Raw genomic sequence first — 17,836 nt, forward strand, 5'->3', positions numbered from 1 at the left:
AGATAGGGGAAGACAGAGACAGAGAGAGGGAGAGAGGGATGATGGAGAGGGAGAGAATGATAAAGCAAACATAGGGAAAAATTTAACAGTTGGGAATATGAACACAGGGTGTATGGAGGTTATTTGTACTCTTCTTTCAACTTTTCTGAAAGTCTTAAATGATTTAAAAATAATATTAGAAAAAAAGAGAAAGAAATGAGGAACTAAAAAGATGACTGGATGCCCTGAACAGCCAATGAAGTCCGCCAACTGTGACCTCATGGGCTGGGTGAGGTGGTTGAGGGGCTTCCGATGTTGGGATCTTTTAGCCTTTTCCCATGAGGCTCACTCTTCAGTTCTCCTGCCTTGGGGGAAGTGCACAGCCACTGTCACACATGCCCTTGAGCCCCCAGTTTTCAGGGTGACCTGCTGTGCTAGTCTTTCTGCAGTCCCTGAAAACCCTTGGATTGACTCTCTTCAGGGAAGAAGCTTCTAATCTGTTGGAGCTTGGAGCTTGGCCATCACCTGGCCATTATCTGGCCATGAAATGTCGGGGTGAGGGTAGAAAACTGGGATCCAATTGCTTCTTAACATGGCCTTTAAGACTCATCCATATTTCAGCCTTCTCCTTCACTTTCTGAGAGATCTAGAGCCATCAATTCCTCAACCTTTTGAGAGATTTTGTGATATAAATTGAAGGGCTTCTCAAGTGGCACTAGTGGTAAAGAACCCACCTGCTAATGTAGGAAACCTAAGAGTCATGGGTTCAATCCCTGGGTTGAGAAGCTCTCCTGGAGAGGGAAATGGCAACCCACTCTAGCACTGTTCTCTGGAGAATCTCATGGACAAAGGAGCCTGGGTGGCAAAGGAGCCTGGGTGGCAAAGAGTCGGACATGACTGAGCGACTGAGCACACATACACATGATGAAAATTGGGATGGTCATCAGCATCCTTTGCTGCCAGCTTAGGATTCTGTTCTTTTGGTCCTGCCAAGTTATTTGCTTTCCAGCTTTCAAAATTTTGTTTCTATTTTTCTCCTCTCTCATTTCCCCCTGTGTGGTAGTTTATACCTATTAAAAGCTCCAGTTACTCTCATTTTAGTAGGGGTTGCTTCTGCCTGTGATGCAGGAGACCCAGGCTTGATCCCCGAGTCAGGAAGATCCCCTGGAGAAGAAAATGGCAACCCACTCCAGTATTCTTGCCTGGGAAATCCCATGGACAGAGGAGCCTGGTGGGAAGTCCATAGCTTTACGAAGAGTCGGACATGACGGAGCAACTAACACACACTTACACAAGTGTTTCATCCATGGTTTTTAACAATCTGTGCAAAAATCACTCTGCATTCTTGATGACTTCCTTTGGATATTGTCCCAGAAGTGAAATTATTGGGTAGAATGTGCGGTCCTTTTGAGGCTCTTGATGAACATTGCCAAATTGCTTTTTGATAGGATTATATTTTCACCAAGTTCCTACAACCTGCCTCTTTTCCCGAAATTTTGCCTGCCTTGGGTAGCATTATTTTAAAAGCACAAGAAATGTGTGATTTTGACATGGGGAATATTAACTCACTTTTGGCACAGTTCCTCCTAAAGAATGATTTTTTTCAGAGAGAAGATCCAGGTAGGGGCATGAAATGGAAAGGTGGATTCAGGTAAAGGGCCGGAGGCTCAGGGTACTGTGTGTGGAGTGGGGGGAGGGAGATTTCAGCTCTCTTCATGAGGCACCAGGGTTTGCTTGTAGAAGGAAAGGAATCAGAAGTGAACGTGTGAGCCCCAGGTCTCTACTGCCTTCCAGTGTGGTAGGGGCAGCCCTACTTCTAGTACATGTATATTCATTCAGCTGGGCAAACTGAACAGTGGAAATGGTGCTTCTACTCAATGTGCATCACCCTGGAGTAGGCCCTAAATGGGAGACTTGAATCTTCTTTTTATTGATTTATTTATTTCTTCTGTTGAAGAATAATTGATTTACAATATTGTGCCAATCTCTGCTGTGCAACAAAGTGACTCAATTATATACACGTAGGTAATCTGAATCTTCCTTTTAATCCAACTCAGTTTCCCTTCTTAGGACCATCTTGTCACACATATAATGCTTTTGTGTTTTGTCTTTTGTGTTATATTACACAGCCCCAGTATGCAAGGCAGTTTCTTCACCTGGTGCTGAACAATTTCTGCTTCACACACTGAGTTGCTTTTTTGGTTTTTTATTTTGGAATAATTTTAGACTTACAAAAATATTCCTAAATCATATACAGAGTTCCCCCATCTGACATCCCTTAATGTTGACACCTTACATAGCCATAGTACTATTGCTGCAACTAGGAAAAGAACACTGATAAAATACTATGTACTAGTATAATTCAGTTCAGTTCAGTTCAGTCTCTCAGTCGTGTCCGACTCTTTGCAACCCCATGAACTGCAGCACTTCAGGCCTCCCTGTCCACCACCAACTCCTGCAGTCTACCCAAACCCATGTCCATCGAGTCGGTGATGCCATCCAGCCATCTCATCCTCCGTTGTCCCCTTATCCTCCTGCCCTCAATCTTTCCCAGTATCAGGGTCTTTTCAAATGAATCAGCTCTTTGCATCAGGTGGCCAAAGTACTGGAGTTTCAGCTTCAACATCAGTCCTTCCAATGAAAACCCAGGACTGATCTCTTTTACGATGGACTGTTTGGATATCCTTGCAGCCCATGGGACTCTCGACAGTCTTCTCCAACACCACAGTTCAAAAGCATCAGTTCTTCTGTGCTCAGCTTTCTTTATAGTCCAACTCTCACATCCATACATGACCACTGGAAAAAACATAGCCTTGACTAGACGGACCTTTGTTGGCAAAGTAATGTCTCTGCTTTTTAATATGCTGTCTAGGTTGGTCATAACTTTCCTTCCAAGGAGTAAGCATCTTTTAATTTCATGGCTGCAGTCACCATCTGCAGTGATTTTGGAGCCCAGAAAAATAAAGTCAGCCATTGTTTCCACTGTTTCCCCATCTATTTGCCATGAAGTGATGAGACCAGATGCCATGATCTTCGTTTTCTGAATGTTGAGCTTTAAGCCAAATTTTTCACTCTTCTCTTTCACTTTCATCAAGAGGTTCTTTAGTTCTTCTTCACTTTCTGCCATAAGGGTGGTGTCATCTGCATATCTGAGGTTATTGATATTTCTCCCAGCAATCTTGATTCCAGCTTGTGCTTCCTCCAGCCCAGTGTTTCTCATGATGTACTCTGCATATAAGTTAAATAAGCAGGGTGACAGTATACAGCCTTGATGTACTCCTTTTCCTATTTGGAACCAGTCTGTTGTTCCATGTCCAGTTCTAACTGTTGCTTCCTGACCTGCATACAGGTTTCTCAAGAGGCAGGTCAGGTGGTCTGGTATTCCCATCTCTTTCAGAATTTTCCACAGTTTATAATTAGATCTTAGAATTTCAACAGTTGTCCCACTGAGAAAGAGAAACGTGGCCCACAGTAGCATGAACATTGTTTAAATAAAAATGACCAAATACACCCCATCCTGGCTACTGTGAGTGACTGCTGCTTCCCTAACTACAGAGTTACCCTGCGCCATTCCTCCCACTTTAAAGATAAGATTTACTGAGGCATGCAATCATGGATTTACTCCCTGTTCCTGACAGCATTCCATCTAAAGCAAAGCTCTGCTTTCTTGAACTCTCCCCCAAATCACTTAATAAGCCCAAATCTCTAAGTCCTTTCTAACCCCCTCTTACTAAGACACTTCATGTTGCTCCATGGTGCCCGTTCTCCCTTGTTTTGATGAGCAGTAAATTCAACTGGTTCAACTACAGCTCTGTTGCTGCTGAGTTTGGGCTGGTGAGTGTTGTCACTGCTGATGTCCTTTTTCTGCTCCAGGATCCAGCCTAGGCCCCCACGTTGTATGTAGTTCTCCTGTCTCCTTAGGCACCGGCAATCCATGATAATTCCTCACTCTTTTCTTGTCTCTCATGGCTAGTTGTAGGTTGTCCCTCAATTTGTTTGATGTTATCTCATGAGTCAATTGAGGTTTTGCATGTGGAGCAAAAATACCCTTCTCAGTGCATCATATCAGAACGTACCTGATGTCTATGTGACTTATGACAAGTGACATTGACCTTGATCACTTGGTTACAGTAGTGTCTGCCAGGTTTCTTCAAGCATAAATTTACAATTTTTTTTTCCTCTTTGTAATTAATGGGATGTTGTGGCAAGGTAACTTTGAGATCATGCAAGCATCCTGTTTCTTCCTACTTTGATCAACCAGTTTCAGCCCCTACTGAGGATTCTTGCCTGCAATCATTATTAATCTGGTGTTTGCCAAGTGGTGATTTTCCACTTGCATCATTTCTTCTGCACTTATTGGAATTCTACTGTAAAGAAGAGCTCTTGCCTTTCCCATTTATTTACTTATCTGGTTATTTATTTGTATCAGTATGGTCTCATAAGAATTGATTTTATTCTATGGATTATTTCTATCATTACTTATTTAATATTCAAATTGTCCCAAATTTGGCTATGGGAGCCCCTTCAAGTTGGTTCCTGTGTCCTTTTAACATGCCCCCAATTTTTTTAGCACGTCCTCCCTTTCTGGCAGCACAAGAGTATTACAGGCTCATCTTGTACTTTCCCTATGTAATCTCAGAATCAGCCATTTCCCGAAAGAGCTCTGGTTTCTCTTACTAGGTCTTAGAAACCAAGACCTAGGCACTGTGTACTGGAGTGTCACTGCTTATAGGCCATCTCAGAGAATAAAGCTTGGAAATATATTTCTACACACTTCTCTACACTCACATCTCTAGCCCTATATCTATCCATCTGTGTATATATATACCTAAAAAATCCCGAGTTCAGGGACTTCCCTGGTGGTTCAGGGATTAAAACTCCACACTTGCACTGCAAGGGGCTTGACTTTGATCCTTGGTTGGGGAACTAAGATTCTACCTGCCTTGAGTCGTGGCCAGAAAAAAAAAATTCGTGAGTTCATAGTGATACTTCCAATTCCAGTCTAACATCACAACATTCAAAATTGGAAGGAGCACAAAATTCTGTATTTCCTGACTTGTAACTTTTTTCTCCAAGCAATACTTGCTCAAGACTTAAAGTAGTTTCAGAACTGCTAACCCAGATTCTCATAGGAAAAATAATCACTAACCAGAGCACAGTTTTTGTGAATGGATTTTCCCCCCTCTTTTTAAATTGAGGTAGAATTCACATACTATAAAATTAACCATTTTAAAGTGTGTGTAGACTTCTTGTTGTTTGTTGTCTTATACTATGTAGTCAAAAGGCTTACTTTCCAAGTTACCTAGGTTAGAGAAACCTAGGTTAAACTAGGTTAGTTTCTCTGTGTAGTTATTTTATTCTTTATTTTTTTCAATACAGTTGTGTCCATTTGTTATTCTTTGTATTTCATTTTAGTTCAACCCACATCCTGGCTGATCTTGATTCTTTATTTGTGGATTGTGTGAGGTAGTCTCATGATTCTAAAAAAAAAGGTACACTCAGAGAAGTTTCACTCCCTCTTCATCCCTTCGGCTCACTCCCATTCCTCTCTTCTTTCCACTCCATTGACATCCATTCCCTGTAGGGAACCAATTTCATTAGCTTCTGGTTTATTCTTTATATAGCTACACACCCACAGACACACACACACGATATCATTTTTTGCATCACAGATGAGCAGATGCATAAATGTTTTCTTGTATCTTTTTTCTTACATGAAAAGTAGCATTCTGTAAACACACCTCTGTGCTTTTTTTTCTCGCTTCATAGTATAGCTTGCAAATCACTCCATATCAGTTCCTAGAGATCTTCCTTATTCATTTGTAGAGCTGCATAGCACTCCTTTGTGTGGATGTGTGCTGCAGCGTCTTCAATCACTCTCCCGTGGCATTGAAATTGTTTTCGATATTTGCAATTATGAACAATGCTACAATCAATAACTTTGAGGCACTGAGTTTTGTGAGAGGGGCTGGTACAAGATCTGAAGGCAGATGACTCAGCTTCCAGAACTGCCACTCTGTCTGCAGGGCCACACTGCTTCCACAGGCAGCTCAGGCCTGAGATGATGCCCTGATCGCCCTAGTGGGCTGGGGCTTCTCCCTCTCCTTGTCTGCTTCTACGATGAGCTCCAATAGGCAGGCCCCTGGTTGTTCAGTTCCCCTTTGCTGGCCTATTCCTCTAAGTTGCCTTCTTGGAGGGTCATTATATCTGCACATTTGGGGCCCCCTGCCTGGGTGTTAACCATCCCTCACAACCCACAGTCACAACCATTTTTAAACAATGACACAAAGTTGTTGTGGACAGACCAGAGTATACTTGTGTGCATGTGAGCTCAGCTGTGCCAATATTTGTGGACAACAGGCCCTAAGTGGGCAGAAAAGCCATATCACCATGCATAGACAGTGAGCCAAGAGCTTTCAATGGGCCAAGAGGGCACTAGAATTTCCTGAGCATGGATGGACTTCCCAAGGCCCCCCAAATTACCTGCTTGAGGAGGATTCCCTCCTGAGCCTGGTGGAGGGCCAGTCTGGGGATGCGAGCGTATTGGCTTCCCAGCTGCCTTTCAAGATCAACCCAGAGTCTGGAGAGTGAGAGGGAAGAAAAATGGCCCCTGTCACACTGTCTGGCAGCCTGCAGCACCCTCATGATTCCTCTGGTCTGGAGCAGAGCCTTGGGACAGAGGTCAAGATCCCTCCCAAGAGGCTACAGCACTCACTTCGGCTGTGTGAGGAGCCCTTTCTGCCAGGAAACCCTCTGCCCTTTCCTAAGGAAAGGCCATCAGATACAGAATGCCCACATGTGCCAGGCCCTTGAGAAATGATCAGTTATTTAAATGGGATAATAACCCTATGAAGGTAAATCTTTTCCTCACCATTTTATGGATGAGGAAAGTGAGACTTGGAGAGACTAAGCAACTTGCCCCAGGTTACCGAGTAACCAGCAGAGTCGTGATTTGAAACCAGGTCTGTCTGATTCCAGGGCTCTACTTTTTTCCGAAATGAACACAAATCCCACAAAGTATTTATTTAAACTCTAGAGGAAACATTCAGGCTCTTGCAATTGCTTATCAGCAGAAGTCAGATGCTACACGGGAGGACTAGGAAAGCGGGAGACCTGAAAATTGTTGCCTTGAGCAAATCGCTGAACCAGTTTCCTTGTTTGAAAAGTAGGACTTGCCCACAGGGCTGTGGGGATGCAGACCTGACAACTGCAGCCAATGGAGTCTGTTCTCCTAGGTCAGTTCCTTTGCCATGATAAGGCTTCCCTGGTGGCTCAGACAGTAAAGAATCTGCCTGCAGTGCAGGAGACCCAGGTTCAATCCCTGGGTCCGGAAGATCCCCTGGAGGAGGAAATGGCAACTCACTTCAGGATTCTTGCCTGGAGAATCCCATGCACAGAGGAGCCTGGTGGGCTATAGGCCATGGGTACTCGACTGAGCGACTAACACTCTCACTTTGCCATGATGGTTACTAAATATTTTATATCACCTCTGGTTCCACAGATACTCCTTTTGGTTGTGGAGGTCAAGTGAGACCCCAGTAAATCCCAAGAACCCACTACACAGAGGTTAATCAGCATTCTCAGGCACTCAGAGCTGGCTGCGTGGGCAGGCAACATAGAGTTACACAAGACCTGCACTTAGTTTAATGCTCTGCTGGTGCCATCTTGCATTTCTCAATGACAGGAGGCCCCATGTTTCCGTTTTGCACTGGGCCCCACAAATTATGTAGCTTCAGGCAAAAAGACAGTGGCTGATGAAACCCAGAAAAATACTCTATTGTCTCCAATCACATTCCACTACAATGATTTTATTCTGACTGAAGTCTCTAGAGTGTTTACTCACTTGTCTCCTGGCTGTTGAGGGGAAAGAACTGTCTTGAGGAAGTGGCTATATCCTGTATATGTCCAGCATGCTGTCTTTGTCTGTTCTGGCTGCTATAACAATACCACAGACTGGGTGGTTTATAACCAATAATTGTTTCTCACAGTTCCGGTGGCTGGGAAGTCCAAGATCATGGCACTAGCAGATTTGATGTCTGCTGAGAACAAGCTTCTTGGTTCACAGCCAGGACCGGATCTTCCTGCTGTGTCCCCACAAGGCAGGAGTGATGGAGCTCTCTAGGGTCTCATTTATAAGGGCACTCACCCCATTCATGAAGGCTCCACTCTCATGACCCATTAATAGTTAACTCCCCAAAACTCTACTCCCAAATACCATCACATTGGGAGTTAAGATCTCAACCTATGAATTTTGGAGGGGGACACAAATAATCAGTTTAGAGCATATGGTATATGAAAAACACCAAACAAAAAGGGTTGAAAAACATAGTCATTATTCTTAGCAAGAACATTTTCTGAGCACTTGCTCTGTGCTCAGCCTGGTGCTGGCTGTGACAGGGAACACAAAGAGCTCTGTGCCACTGCCACCTTCAAGGAGTGCCCAGCTGGATGGGAAGGAGGGGCATATATCTCTCTGGAATACCCTTGGGATTAGCCTCATATGGGCACAGACTTGGGGTTCAGGGGTACAGAGGAGGGATTCAGAAAGGGCTTGATGGGGACTGGGCTGTCAGGAAAAGCTTAGGGTCCAGGTAGGACTCAGGTCTAGTTAAGATGCCTGGGGCTTAGTAAGTGGAGGAACAGAACGGTCCAAGCCTCAGACCTGGATATGGACACATAATAACTCCCTCCTGGTGGGTCTGGCTTTTGAATCCATCAGAACAGACTGGAATTAGGGAGTATTGCAAGTTCAGTTCTCTGTAAGCAGACATTAAGATGAGTTCAAGATATGTGTTTGTCTCCTGTGGCTGCTATAACAATTATTCCAAAGTGGGTGGCTTAAAACAATAGAAATGTATCCTCTGAGAGTTCTGAAAACCAGAAGTTTAAGATCAGTTTCACTGGGCTAAAAAAAGCAAGGTGTTGGGAAAGGTGATCAGTCACCCTTCAGACCAAGCCAGGAAGTAACTGGCTCAGAAATTCTCAGGCAGCCCAAACCTGCCCTTCCAAAAGCTTGTCTTGGCATCCTCATTGTCATGGTTGCCCCAGAGGTAGTCAAAAGGGAGACCCCCCAACTGCATTGCAGTGTACAACAAAATATGACTTTCCTTGGCTCATCTTTAAATGTCAACAAAGGGACCAAAGTTGGGCAGGACAGAGGCTGAAGGGGACTTCCCAGGTGGCGCTAGTGGTAAAGGACCTGCCTGCCAATGCAGAAGACTAAGAGACTTGGGTTCGATCCCTGGGTTAGGAAGATCCCCTGGAGAAGGAAATGGCAACCCACTCCAGCATTCTTGCCTGGAGAATCCCATGGACGGAGGAGTCTGGCGGGATACAGCCCATAGGCTTGCAAAGAGTCAGACACGACAGAAGCAACTTAACATCCACACACAAGGCTGAAAGGGAAGGCAAGAGGAGCCTGGACTGGTTGCTGGAGTTCTGAAACTATCCTGGCAAGTCACTCTGCCTCCCTGGGCCTCAGTTTCCACATCTGCTGCCTGAAGCCTATTACGCCAGGCATTTTATCTTAAAGGTGGTGACTCAGAGGTAGAAAAGTGAAAGTGAAGTCACTCAGTCATGTCCAACTCTTTGTGACCCCATGGACTGTAGCCTATCAGGGTCCTCTGTCCATGGGATTCTCCAGGCAAGAATACTGGAGTGGGTTGCCATTTCCTTCTCCAGGGGATCTTCCCAACCCAGGGATCGAACCCGGGTCTCCCACATTGCGGGCGGGTGCTTTATCATCTGAGCCACCAGGGAAGCCCAAAAGAGGAGGCCAACTGAGAGGTCTCTGAGGGTAGAGGGCAGGCAGGGAGACTGGGCAAAAGTCCAAGGAACTCCCATTAGTGTTTGCAGCCTGGGCAAGAGGGTACATGGAAACTGACATACCACATGGCTAATCATTTGAAAGGTATAAAAACACGCAAGCTGCTGAATAAAATATATTCTGTTGGCTGACCTTGAAAAAGTTTTTTTTTAGAATGACCCATAAGGCCAAGTTTTAACGAAAATTCTCAGACTCCTTAGAGTCCTGCCCTGGAGGAAGTTATATAGAGAGACCTGGCCCTGGTCCCCGGCTATGGCTATGAAGAATGTTCTACTCACAGACCTCCTGCTCCAGGGAGCTCAACTGGCTAAGTGCCCTGCGCTGTGCTTTGAAATCCATCTTTGCAGTTGGGCTAAGGCCACGCTTCCCATGGGCTGTTCCCTGCAGCGGGAATATAAGGGCCGTCCATCCTTGGGAAGTTCCTCTGATGACTGGCTTTACCTCAAGGACACCCTGACAGCCCTGCTGAATCTTATTTTGGTTGAGCAGAGGGGATTCTGGGATGCTCTCATCTGATCTTATTGCCTTCACTCAGGGGAGGGGGCGTCAGCCTTCCAGCCTGGCCTTATGGTTCTCCCCATGGTCTTTGGCTGCCCCCTCCTTTCCTCCCACACAGCCATCTTCCTCAATACAATCCTTGCCCACTTAATCCTGTCTTGACATCTGGTTCTCAGAGGATGTGGACAAACATGTTGGCCCCCAGCCCAGCACTCTTCTCTTCTTACCCCTGCCTCCTTCCCACGCCATTAAGTGCCTCCTGTCCCCATGTCCCCTCGGCCTTCAGTCTCCTCACCCCATGGCAGTATGGGGAGTGTGGCAGGAGGGCTAGCACCAGGGCCAAGTCTTTCCTCCATGTCACTCTTTTGACTCCATGGCTCTGTCTCATTTACCCTGCCTGTGCATGCGTGCTTCTGGAACATTCTTTGTAACCAACTGGGTTGGGAGGAGGAAGTGTGTGTCCTGGGCCCTTCACATCTCCGGCATTTTTCACTAACTCAAGAGTCTTGTGGAGAAGAGAGAAAATTGAGGCTCAAAGAGGCTGAGTGAGTGTCCACATCCAGGTCTTCCAATGCCCAACCCTGGGCTCTTCCATGATGTCCCAGCTAGGGGTAGAGGGGACAGGTAGCAGTCACGCCGCCCTCTGGCCCAACTGTCCTCTGGTGGTTGGCATGTTCCTCTGTCTCTGGGACACCAAAGTTCCTTTCTCCCAATGGCTAAAAGGGAGCAGCTTCTTTCAATCATGCAGTGAGCCAAGTGGGCAGTGGAAGTTCCGAGGATGTGGGTAGGCAAGGCTCCAGCCCCTCAGAACTTATCATCATACTTGCAGTCTGGGTAGCGGTAGGCGAATCTGGGGTCACAGGTTCTCAGGGGTCTCAAGATGTCCTTCAGCCGGCTGGCGGCCCCGAGGACCTCCGGGTCTGGCCGGGTTCCGTCTGCGCAGCGAGTGAGCTCGGCGTCAATCTCCTCCTGCACTGGGGACGGGAACTTGGCCTGGAGAAGCAGGGGCAACACCTGGCTGCACACCAGCACCAGGTTCTGCTTCTCAGGGATGGTGTCACAGGAGGGCAGCTTGGTCTGGCAGCCAGAGACCAGGCAGCTGAAGATGTCTTTATTGTCTCCTGCGCCGGAGGCTGCTTGGCTGCCTACACAAGAGATGGAAGATGTTATACACCCTATAGGCCCTGTTCCCTGGGGAGAGGCGCCCCTAATGAGAATTGCTGGGCAAAGTGGTTCAGGCTCCTAGCATCTCCAGTCCCCAGGAAATTTAGGGTTCAGGGACATGACAGGCCCTGTTGAGAACCCTGGAGGGGAGCTCCTTCTGCTAAAATAAGATGAGCTGGCCAGGGAAATGCACTTCTCTGTACCAGAACTTGGCCTTCTAATTATAAGACTCTTGGAAGATTCTTGAGAGTTCCTTGGACTGCAAGAAAATCCAACCAGTCCATCCTAAAGGAAATCAGTCCTGAGCATTCATTGGAAGGACTGATGCTGAAGCTGAAACTCCAATACTTTGGCCACCTGATGTGAAGAGCTGACTCTTTTGAAAAGACCTTGATACTGGGCAAGATTGAAGGCAGGAGGAGAAGGGGATGACAGAGGATGAGATGGTTGGATGGCATCATGGACTCAGTGGACATGAGTTTGGGCAAGCTCTGGGAGATGGTGAAGGACAGGGAAGCCTGGTGTGCTGCAGTCCCTGGGGTTGCAAAGAGTTGGATATGACTGAGTGACTGAACAACGATTGTAAGGCAGACATACCTGCTGTGATTCTCCCATGATTACTACTGAATTGGGGAACACTGAGGAAATTCCTCAGACCGGTTCCATTTGCTCTTTTTAAACACAAAGTCGGGAGAAAGAACAGGTAATCCAGAATATGTCTTCAACCAATTGGAGTGGGACTGCCATTCAGTGAGTCACATCTCTGAATATTCTGGAATCACCCTCATTTCTTCTCTTCTTAATAAAGGCAAATCAGGAAAGGAGTAAGTGTGGCTTAATTGGTCTATCTTTGTAGGCCTTCTCATATAAATAAAATCAGAAATTTGAGATTAAAATCCTCTGTCCTACTACAGGGCTCAGAATATCTGGTCACCATTAAGGACTGGGGTGTTCAAAAGGTTCTAGAACCCCGGCTGAACCTGTGTACATCATGAGAAACACAGTTCACTCATACACCTCAGTTGGTGCCATGCTTTTCAATCTGCAGCCCACCAGGCTCCTCTGTCCATGGGATTCTCCAGGCAAGAATACTGGAGTGGGTTGCCATGCACTTCTCCAGGGGATCCAGGGATCAAACCCAGGTCTCCTGCATGGCAGGCAGATTCTTTACCATATGAGCCAACATGGAAGCCCTTACACAAACAAAGCATCCCAAATGGATTGTGAAATGTATCAGTGAATCTGCCAGATTGTTCAGACAAAGGCTGAAAGCATTGATGGGAAAGGCTCTGAAGGGGAGCTGGATGTGGTGTGGGGGGTTCTCCGTGTGTGAGGAGGGGCTGAGCAGGTCCCTGCACCATACAGACACATCGGGCAATGGCAGTGCCCACAGAGGGTGCCGCTGGGGCCATACCTCCATGACCACCATGCCAATCTTCCTCTCCTGCATTAACAAGGTCAAGTCCAACTCTGCTTTGGCACTGGAGCAGAGACTTAAAAGGGGGAAAGGGACCCTTCCTCTTCCCAAACCTGGGCTTCTCTCAATATGACACACTGGTCAAGCCCAGTAATGTGATACCCCTCCTCCACCGCCCATCACCGTCCCCCCCCCCAACTCCTGTCACCCCGACTTTCCCTCTGACAGCTGCTCAGCCAGACCCATGCTGGGTACCTTCCTGCCTGTCGATCACGCCCAGCGCACTGGCATCCCGGATGAACAGATGCCCGTTGTTGAAGATGCCAAACATGTCTGCATCCACGTGGGTGAAGTAGAAGAAGTAGTTCAAATCATTGCTCCTCAGAGATTCCAGGACACCCAGGAGCTGGTAGGCCAGGTCGGCCGCCTGGTCTGGCGGCGCACCATAGAATTCCTGCAGCGGACTGGTGCTGGTACTGACCAGAAATCTACCACAGGAGCCCAGGTACTTGGGAAGAGGCCAACCCTCAGCGCCCGGGAAGATCTGCCAAGCCAAGAGGAGGAAAGATGAGAGGATTAGACAGAAAAAACTCCTGGAGGCAGCTCTCTCCCTTTCTCTCTCCCTCCCTTCTCCTCCCTCCTCTCTCTCATTCTCTCTCACGAAGAGCACACAGAAAAATCAGCCTTACATAGGTACCTACTGTCTCAAGACATCAGCAAAGCATCTCTTAACCTTGTTTATACCTCTTGGAACATGGCAATTCCTTGCTCCCCCACCACCCATCACCAGTTATTATTCTATTATTGATGGAAAGATTCGTAAAAGGAAGTTCTTCTTTCCGTACGGTGGATTATATTTCAACATAGTTGCCCCAAGCGAGGTAAGAGAGTGCCGATGCACTTGCCATGATTTTAGAGGGTATTCAGGCATCAGGGGAGCTTCCCCAATGGCTCAGTGGTAAAGAACCCGTCTCCAATGTAGGAGACACAGGATATGTGGGTTCGATCCCTGGGTCAGGAAGATCCCCTGGAGAAGTGCATGGCAACCTACTCCAGTATTCTTGCCTGGAGAATCCCATGGACAGAGGAGCCTGGTGGGCTACAGTCCATGGGGTCACAAAAGAGCCAGACACGACTGAGTTCGCATGCATGCACTCAGGCATCAGGGGAATGTGTTTATTTTCAGAGTTGTATATTTGAAAAAATATGACTAGCATTTCAGATTTCACAGATATGTCTGCTTAGGAAGAGGCTATGGAGGGGAAAAGGGTCAACTTAAGACTGATTTAAAGAAAAATATTTTAAAAAATAACAGTGCAGTTAGTAAGTTCTGGGATAGGGCAAAAATTATGAAGATGACCCTTGAGTAAAAAGTTTTCGGAACCACTGCACTGGCCCTGAGCGAATCTGCCTGACTAGGATAATTACATATTCACAAAGACTCCACAACTGACTGGAATGTTCTGACAGCCTAACACTGGTCCAGGGAAGCACAAAGCTCCAGCCAATTCCATCTCCTTGTAAGGGCTCCAGGAGTATGAGATTAACATACACACTAGTACATACATATAAAACAGATATCCAGCAAGGACTTGCTGTATAGCACAGGGAACACTACTCAATATGTTGTAACAACATATAAAGGAAAAGGATCTGAAAAAGAAATATGTGTGTGTGTGTTCAGTCGTGCGTGTGTGTGCTCAGTCGTGCATATGCGCGCGCGTGTGTGTGCACTCAGTCATGTCTGACTCTTTGCAACGCCATAGTACTTCAGGCTCCTCTGTCTATGGAATTCTCCAGGCAAGAATACTGGAGTGGGTTGCCATTTCCTACTCCAGGGCATCTTCCCGATCCAGGGATGGAACCTGCATGATTTGCATCTCCTGTATTGGCAGGTGGATTCTTTACCACTGCGCTACCTGCCCATATATATATATATGTAACTGAATCACTGTGCCGTATATTTGAAACTAACACAACATTATAAATTAACTATATCTCAATAAGGAAAAAAAAGGAGGAGAGAATCCTGGCTTGTCTTTTTTCTTTCTGACTATTTATTGAGGCAGCTATATCTAGGATGGTGTTTCTTTATGGGAGAAATGACAGAAACTATAAATACTTGGCACTTTTCCTCTTATTTTCCTTCTTAAAAAAAACAGTCATCCCCCTTCCTGATGACGTTCTGTGGCCTCCTGCCATTTTAGTCCACTTGCCACGTTGTGAAACCTTTTCTTGTTTTCTCTGTCCACTGGGACCTCTCCCACTGTGTGCCACAGAGGAAGGTCCCCGGTCCCCTGGCAATGTCTAAATGTGTGGCCACGGAGTCACCCCTGTGTTGCAGGCTTGTCAGGAGCTAGGGCTGGAAGTAGTCAGATCATCTGCCTCAGCCACCAACAGTAGGACAACGAGAGAAGAAGACCTCTGAGGGTGCAGGAACCAGCAATTCCTTCTTCTCCTCTAGGATTTGAAATGCTAATATTCAGTTCAGTTCAGTTCAGTCGCTCAGTCGTGTCCGACTCTTTGCAACCCCATGAATCGCAGCACACCAGGCCTCTTTATCCATCACCAACTCCCGGAGTTCACTCAGACTCAAGTCCATCGAGTCAGTGATGCCATCCAGCCATCTCATCCTCTGTCGTCCCCTTCTCCTCCTGCCCCCAATCCCTCCCAGCATCAGAGTCTTTTCCAATAAGTCAACACTTCACATGAGGTGGCCAAAGTACTGGAGTTTCAGCTTTAGCATCATTCCTTCCAAAGAAATCCCAGGGCTGATCTCCTTTAGAATGGACTGGTTGGATCTCCTTGCAGTCCAAGGGACTCTCAAGAGTCTTCTCCAACACCACAGTTCAAAAGCATCAATTCTTCAGCGCTCAGCCTTCTTCACAGTCCAACTCTCACATCCATACATGACCCCTGGAAAAACCATAGCCTTGACTAGACGGACCTTTGTTGGCAAAGTAATGTCTCTGCCAACATTACCAGGTGGCTTTTAGCAGATCAGGCACGGACTCTGACAGCAGACAGCTCTGGGTTTGGGTTTCATTGCTGACACTGGCTAAGGTACTGTGAGCAAGTCACTTCACTTGTCTGAGATCCACTTACCTCATCTGAAAGAGGGGACAATAACAATATCCCTGTGGGGTTTGTCCTGAGCATTAAATGAGATCATGATGTACAACATTCAACACAATGCTGAGAAATGAGTTGTTATTATGTACTTAGCCATCATCCTTTGGCCAATAATATATAATTACTATATCATATATAAAAAGAATATATAATTATCATATATAATATCTCATAGTTATAATAACATATATATTATATATAATAGTATATTTAATATATACTATATAATAATTTATATAGAATAAATAATTATATATTAGTATATTATATACTAATGTATACTATATAATTATACTATATTAGTATTATATAGTAATATTATACTATATTAGTATAACCAGGATAAAATATAATTATAACACAAATCATTATAATATAATATAATAATTAATTATAAGTATTAATATTAGTGCAATACTATAAATAATTAAAATATAATAGTAATATAATATCAATCATAATATTGATGTAATATATAATTATTATAATCATCAATATGACTGTATTATATAATAAATAATTATAATATACTTAATAACAATACTAATCATTATTAATTGTTATGGTTCTTCTTCTTCCTCCATGCCCTCTTCTCCCTGCCCCTTCTCCCTCTCCTCTTCCTTCTCTTCTCTTTCCCCTCCCTCTCCTCCTCTCCCACTGCCTCTTCTTCTTCTTTTTTTTCTTTTCCTCATCTCCTCTCTCTTCCTCCCTCCTTAATCTGCTACTCCCTCCCATTTCCTAGTTTCCTTTGTGCCCATTAAGTAAGTGTCCTGACTCTTGGGATCGGGGAGAAATGGGTGTCCTATAGATGTTGACTTGTTAAGAACTGTCTCTATCCTTGGACTGAAAGCTGCATGAAGGCAGGGACCAGCACACCTGCCTTGTTGACCAGTGTTCTAGAGCATCCTCACCTATTTGACCCTTCCCTTTTTGATGGAGGTTTAGGTTACTTCCATCCTTTCATCTTTTCCAAGCACAGCTGCATAGCACACCTCTGAGTGGGTCATCCTTTGGTTTTTCCCCACCTCCCGAGCTTGTTCATACCTTTCTAATCTTTAAGACACCTAGTCAAAATTGCCCTCCTCCACAAAGCCCTTCAGGGCTTTCTCTGGCCATGAAATGTCCACTCCTAGCTGTGCCCCCTCCCCCCCAGCTCCCACACTTCTTTCCTCTGAAACAACAACACATTTTTACTGAGTGCCACAGAAGTTCTATTATAACATGGACTGGTGGCCCCAAGGTGTCCAGTGATGGGAGAGAAAGCTCAACCCAGGACCTACCCCCTCAGAGCCTGATGTGAATCCCCTCCCTGGACAGGCTTTCCAGGGCAGGGTCACTGCATACCTGTAGAAGGACAGGATGCGTGTTGACAGCTAGTGTGTAGAGGAGACGCAGCTTGTCCCGGTCCGTGAAGTGGTCCATGAAGATGCTGCCAGCGTCAGCCACCTCTGCATAGCGCCGGACCACGCGATCCAGGAGTCGCTGTGAGGGGCAGCGCAACAGAGGGCTGGACAGGCCCTGCAGTGGGGCAGGAGAGATCCAGGGGGGAGAAAAAGGTGCTGAGTGCTTGTGGGGGGCTGGCAGGAGTGGGTATGGGCAGGCTTTGCTATGGGGGAGATCCCTGGGTTGCGGGGGTCAAGTGGGCCTTGGGGTGGGAAAAGACCCCCAGCGGGTATGGAGCAGAGTACCCCTAGGAGATGGAGTGAGAGGGGCCTGAGTGGGGTACATGGGTGAGAGCTGGCATTGAGGAGAAGGGACTGAGAGATCCTGGGGTCACGTAGGAGGGTGCTAGGCAGGCAGTGCATCCCTAGCAAGCTCCT

At 46.1% G+C, this 17,836-nt stretch overlaps 1 protein-coding gene across 1 annotated transcript in view; it reads right to left on the reverse strand.

Annotated features, from left to right (window-relative positions):
* Positions 1–6,977: 6,977 nt before the first annotated feature.
* The window catches only part of DIPK2B (divergent protein kinase domain 2B), a 45,428-nt gene continuing 34,569 nt past the window's right edge, over positions 6,978–17,836 (reverse strand). The window contains exons 3-5 of the mRNA XM_086388303.1: positions 17,361–17,534; positions 13,140–13,428; positions 6,978–11,448 (exon numbers count right to left, since the gene is read on the reverse strand). Of these exons, the coding sequence (XP_086244429.1) occupies positions 11,108–11,448; positions 13,140–13,428; positions 17,361–17,534 (804 nt within the window). The 3' untranslated portion in view covers positions 6,978–11,107. The remainder of the gene's footprint in view (positions 11,449–13,139; positions 13,429–17,360; positions 17,535–17,836) is intronic.

Source organism: Bos grunniens, chromosome X (assembly GCF_055505025.1).
Source record: "Bos grunniens cultivar Pamir isolate PY7600 chromosome X, Bosgru_T2T1.0, whole genome shotgun sequence".
Lineage (NCBI taxonomy): Eukaryota > Metazoa > Chordata > Mammalia > Artiodactyla > Bovidae > Bos > Bos grunniens.